The sequence below is a fragment of the Berghia stephanieae genome, chromosome 9 (assembly GCF_034508935.2).
Source record: "Berghia stephanieae isolate SIO BIC M18660-M18661 chromosome 9, UCSD_Bste_1.3, whole genome shotgun sequence".
Lineage (NCBI taxonomy): Eukaryota > Metazoa > Mollusca > Gastropoda > Nudibranchia > Aeolidiidae > Berghia > Berghia stephanieae.
Window position 1 is genome coordinate 32,106,538 of NC_088368.1, and position 6,424 is coordinate 32,112,961.

The window sequence follows — 6,424 nt, forward strand, 5'->3', positions numbered from 1 at the left end:
AAACAAACAAAACAAACAAAAACAAAAGAAAGAGAAAAAAAAACATTAAAAAAAACAACCAATCAAAAAAATACAACCCAAAAAATAAATAAATAAAAACAACTCACGATTTAATCAAATATTGTTATAGAAACCAAATTTAAATACATATATTATACAAAATTATTATGTCAATTAAACATGTTTCCAGAGTCATAAGGTCTATATATAGCGCTTGACTTAACTTCGTATATTGTTTTACATTGTTGTATTGGAGTATACTATGCGTTAATTTGATAGAATTTACACCCATTACAACAATGAGACCATAGCGACGAATCTGGCTTAGCAAACTTATAAATAGATAGTATGCACTTGGCTAAGAAGTTCACAACATTGCCATCCTTAAGTATAACGGACCAACACACAAAACTATGTGTAACCATGATCGTCTATAGTCTGGTTAATACAGTTTAGTGAGAATTACTCATAAACGCGGATGGCAAAAAAAAAAAAAAATAACAAAAACCTGAGTGACGTCATCTTCGAACTATCTATTAATTATTTCTTTTATCTCCACAAGAACAAAGAAAGTAACAAAGAAAAATAGAAAAGAAAGAAAAAAAAATAGAAGGAGGAGACGAAAGACAGAAAAAAAAAAATAGTTACATGATGCATGACATGAGACACATACGGTTAAACGGGAATTTATATTCTCCCCAGTTTAAATCCCAATTTGGCGGTCTGACAATTAAAGAAATAGTTTCCGAGATCGATCAGTTATTTAAACCTAGTCAGACATAACACAATCGATTGATTGGTAGTTGTATCAGTTGATTGATTGATATTCAACCAGCAATGGCAGACTCTATTGCAGGCCTTAATGAGAGGATTTGGTTTTCGCTAAGTTTGCGGACTTGGGATGCTCTTTTAAAAATAATATAGTGAACAATGAACAACTCACAAGATGAAAGTATGTTATGCCAAGCTTCACAATTCTTGTTCATTTTGTTTGCGAGTTATGTGCGGCTATGTAGTCTTGTGATATGACACTCGCTTTCGGATCGGAAGGTTGTGCGTTCGAGCCTCGCTCGGCGCATAGTTGGGTCCTTGGAAATGTCTCTTTACCCACATTATCTCACCATACTCAGGTGCAAAATGAGAACCTGGCCGTAAACAGCGTTGTCTCTGTCCGAAGAAATTTGTAATATAGCCCAACAGGCGTCATGTCTCGTCCTCCATGTTAAGTACTGCTGTTGGCCAGGATCCATTTAAAAGCGCATTGACCACGTTTAGTGGATATTGCTCTATATAAAAGCTAAATTTTAATTATTTTTTTGGAGGGAAACTTACTTTTGGGACGACCCATGTAAGTGACGCCAAATCCTAGAATCACAATCATTTGGTTACGCCGTCATCTTCCACGCAAAGCAATGTAAAGCACATAAATTTAGTTGATATTGCACCTTATAAAAGCTTAAGTGTTCCTTTTTTCCTCTTTACGCTGAGATAACAAATTATAACAAAATATTAATCTTAATCGTTTCTATGTTATATGTTTGTGATGAGAATATTGGCTATTAAGCTTAACTGCTGGTCAAAATTATTTCGCGATGGTGGTGAACGAATCGGCGATCTCAAGAAGTGGGTGAGAGAGGGATCTAGAAATGACTTTGGGTTTGAAACGAATATTTTTGTGTTCGTGGATAGCTCACACGGTAGAGCCACGCTCTCACCTGCCAGGCGGAGTTGTCGTACCAATAAGGTCGCAGGTTCAAACCCCACCACCGCCGCGAAAAAAATTTTTATTCTCTATTGTCTTCTGGCACTTTTCTACTCACTTCATATCTTGTTGTTACCAACATAAGTGCCTGCTCCACTCACTTTTCTGAATTAAAAATTCACCCCATACACCGGAGCATACTCAATGTCTTAATCGTTTCTATGTTATATGTTTGTGATGAGAATATTGGCTATTAAGCTTAACTGCTGGTCAAAATTATTTCGCGATGGTGGTGAACGAATCGGCGATCTCAAGAAGTGGGTGAGAGAGGGATCTAGAAATGACTTTGGGTTTGAAACGAATATTTTTGTGTTCGTGGATAGCTCACACGGTAGAGCCACGCTCTCACCTGCCAGGCGGAGTTGTCGTACCAATAAGGTCGCAGGTTCAAACCCCACCACCGCCGCGAAAAAAATTTTTATTCTCTATTGTCTTCTGGCACTTTTCTACTCACTTCATATCTTGTTGTTACCAACATAAGTGCCTGCTCCACTCACTTTTCTGAATTAAAAATTCACCCCATACACCGGAGCATACTCAATGTCTTAATCGTTTCTATGTTATATGTTTGTGATGAGAATATTGGCTATTAAGCTTAACTGCTGGTCAAAATTATTTCGCGATGGTGGTGAACGAATCGGCGATCTCAAGAAGTGGGTGAGAGAGGGATCTAGAAATGACTTTGGGTTTGAAACGAATATTTTTGTGTTCGTGGATAGCTCACACGGTAGAGCCACGCTCTCACCTGCCAGGCGGAGTTGTCGTACCAATAAGGTCGCAGGTTCAAACCCCACCACCGCCGCGAAAAAATTTTTTATTCTCTATTGTCTTCTGGCACTTTTCTACTCACTTCATATCTTGTTGTTACCAACATAAGTGCCTGCTCCATCACTTTTCTGAATTAAAAATTCACCCATACACCGGAGCATACTCAATGTCTTAATCGTTTCTATGTTATATGTTTGTGATGAGAATATTGGCTATTAAGCTTAACTGCTGGTCAAAATTATTTCGCGATGGTGGTGAACGAATCGGCGATCTCAAGAAGTGGGTGAGAGAGGGATCTAGAAATGACTTTGGGTTTGAAACGAATATTTTTGTGTTCGTGGATAGCTCACACGGTAGAGCCACGCTCTCACCTGCCAGGCGGAGTTGTCGTACCAATAAGGTCGCAGGTTCAAACCCCACCACCGCCGCGAAAAAAATTTTTATTCTCTATTGTCTTCTGGCACTTTTCTACTCACTTCATATCTTGTTGTTACCAACATAAGTGCCTGCTCCACTCACTTTTCTGAATTAAAAATTCACCCCATACACCGGAGCATACTCAATGTCTTAATCGTTTCTATGTTATATGTTTGTGATGAGAATATTGGCTATTAAGCTTAACTGCTGGTCAAAATTATTTCGCGATGGTGGTGAACGAATCGGCGATCTCAAGAAGTGGGTGAGAGAGGGATCTAGAAATGACTTTGGGTTTTGAAACGAATATTTTTGTGTTCGTGGATAGCTCACACGGTAGAGCCACGCTCTCACCTGCCAGGCGGAGTTGTCGTACCAATAAGGTCGCAGGTTCAAACCCCACCACCGCCGCGAAAAAAATTTTTATTCTCTATTGTCTTCTGGCACTTTTCTACTCACTTCATATCTTGTTGTTACCAACATAAGTGCCTGCTCCACTCACTTTTCTGAATTAAAAATTCACCCCATACACCGGAGCATACTCAATGTCTCAATCGTTTCTATGTTATATGTTTGTGATGAGAATATTGGCTATTAAGCTTAACTGCTGGTCAAAATTATTTCGCGATGGTGGTGAACGAATCGGCGATCTCAAGAAGTGGGTGAGAGAGGGATCTAGAAATGACTTTGGGTTTGAAACGAATATTTTTGTGTTCGTGGATAGCTCACACGGTAGAGCCACGCTCTCACCTGCCAGGCGGAGTTGTCGTACCAATAAGGTCGCAGGTTCAAACCCCACCACCGCCGCGAAAAAATTTTTTATTCTCTATTGTCTTCTGGCACTTTTCTACTCACTTCATATCTTGTATATCAAAATATTATGCTTCAACAAATAACATTTTAAAATTTATGGAAACAAAACAAAACAAAATTAACGTAGACTAGCCGAAATTCGAATCCCAATACAATTAAGGATTTGGCCTTTGCATGGAATGGTGTATGTTGTTTTTTTTTTTTGGTGTGTGCGTTTTTTTTCCAACCTACTTTTTTTCCCTCTCCTCATGCGTTGCGAGGTGACCAGAGAGACCAACAGAGGGCGCGATTCGTGCCGATTGGACAAGTGGGAGTGGGATAGTGTTTGTTAAGGGCTCTACCGCACTATGACAGGACTGTCCCGGGACGAATTTGTCCTGTCCCACTGAAGAAAACTTCTACTATTCAAAACAAGTAGCGCACTATGACAGGACTGTCCCAGGACACACCTCGCGTATCGCTTGCGCAAATGCATTATCAATATGGATGAAATAGAGGTTGTATGTGTATGTGCTTTACTACTTAGAAAAAAATACAAATGAAAAGAGAAAACAATATTGGGAGCATCCTTTAATGACCCAAAGATTGCTCAAGGGTCAATTCCATAGACTACTGTGATCTTCGATCTTATCCTAAAATGTTTTTGTTGGAATCACCTCACTTTACCCAGGCGCAAATGAGTTCTAGTTCGCTGATGAAAGTAGTCTTTGACGGACTAGCGCTCTTTCAAGAGGGTAATAGAGGGTCAGCCTGGCTCGGTGGTACGGTCTTTGCTTCGTACCCGAAAGGTACCAGGTTCGATCTCCCAACAGCTGCGCTTTGTTGCCTTGACCAAGTAACCTCGCCCTAGCTCAGTTTGCGGCGCTGCACTGCGGTTGACGCCTGGGTTATTCCAGTCTTCCATTGGAATAGACCCTAGAGAAAATTTTCCCCTTTGGGATATGAATAAAGGGAATATTATTTTTTTAAATTTTAAACTGTTATCTGTCTGCTCAACGCTACAAAAGCATGGATAAGTTCCGGATCTATAAGCTGGCCGAATGGTTAGCGCGTCTGGACTCAGAGGTTCTGTGTTCGATTCCGACCGAAGCCAATTTATACTTTCCTAGAGCAAAAAAAAAAATTTACTACAATCACTCACTCCGTTCAGGTATAAAAGGGTAACTGTCAAGCTGGGATAGTAATCTGCGATAGACTAGCGTCCTGTGCAAAGGTTTTCAAACAAATACGTTAATTGTCCGCTTCAGGCTATTGAAACCGGGATGACTTCGGCTCGGGACACAATAGGACTGTTTTGTCCCGTCCCAATAGGCGTGGTAGGTTTCACTTTATTACAAAGGTTACAAATTTGGGACAGTCCTGTCTCAGTGCGGTAGGGGTCTTAGTGTGTGGTGTGGAGAATGGTTACTTAATCGGGCTAAAAATAATATAATAATGGTACACCCCGAAGAGTGACATTTTGACTACTATTATTGCTGCTGTCTTAAGCACTGTGTGTAATTCTGACATACTTGGATAACAGCACTACAGTAAAGGAGTAAACATGTCCGTTTATCCAGGCGGAGGTACGATGTATTTTATATAATATTTTTATTGTTTCTGTATTTATCGCACACCCCCCCCCCCCCCCCCCTCCTTCCTCCTCCCCGTTTCTTCTTTTTGTTTGTTTTTCTCTTGTTGCTTTATTTTTATTTATTTTTATTTGTTTGAAAGCGCACGAGGGATGGGGATGGTAACATTTTACTCTTCAGTTTTTAATTATTATTTTTTAATGAGCATTTATATAGGGCAATATCCACTAAACGCGCTCAAGGCGCTTTACAAGGTGCCTCTAGCCAAGATCAAAATTTAACATGTAGGAAGAGACATGACGCTTGTTAAGCGATATTTCAATATTCTTTTTTTTTCGACAGAGGCAACTCTTATTTACGGCCAGGTACTCATAATATTACACATGAGTACGGTGAGAGAATGTGATTAAAGAATATTTCCATGGCTTCAAACTATGCCCCAGCTCAGAGCGGGACTCGAACCCAGGACCTTCCGATCCAAAGGCGAGTGTCATACTACAATACCACATTGCCGTACATAGTATTAGCTCTTCAAACGCGAGGTTTGAATTTAATCTACCTTGATTCACCAACTGATAAAGTGCGGCTATGTGGTCTTGTGGTATGACACTCACTTTCGGATCGGAAGGTCCTGGGTTCGAGCCTCGCTTGGTGCATAGTCGAGTCCTTGGAAAAGGCTCTTTACTGTCTTTCTCTCACCGTACTCGGGAGTAAAATGAGTACCTGACCTTTAACAGGGTTGTCTCTGTTCGAAAAAAAATGGTAATATTGTTCTATATAAAAGCTCAATTTTTTTTAAAAGGAAAATTAAATTTGTTACATTTTTATATGGTTTGTATTACAATTTTTCGTGACAAAATGGATTCATAATTTTCATTTAAGCACTCCAAAGACATTCTTTGATCACCTGCTTCTTATAATAAAATAAGTGTAGATGGGCAGCCTAAACGATAACAAATTACAGTAACAAGAGATGAAGTGAGTAGGAAAGTGCCAGAAGACGATAGAGAATAACAAAATTTCGCGGCGGTGATGGGGGTTTGAACCCGCGACCTTACTGGTACGACAACTCCCCGTGGATAGCTCATACGGTAGA

The 6,424-nt window shown here is 39.9% G+C and overlaps 1 protein-coding gene across 2 annotated transcripts in view; it reads left to right on the forward strand.

The window, feature by feature from the left end:
• The first annotated feature begins 5,131 nt into the window (after nt 1-5,131).
• Nucleotides 5,132-6,424, forward strand: part of LOC144979361 (uncharacterized) — an 18,101-nt gene continuing 16,808 nt past the window's right edge. Inside the window, exon 1 of one of the 2 annotated variants that reach the window (XM_078926005.1) lies at nt 5,132-5,322. In XM_078926005.1, the coding sequence (XP_078782131.1) occupies nt 5,301-5,322 (22 nt within the window). In that variant the 5' untranslated portion in view covers nt 5,132-5,300. The remainder of the gene's footprint in view (nt 5,323-6,424) is intronic. The other variant, XM_078926006.1, reaches the window with a different exon arrangement.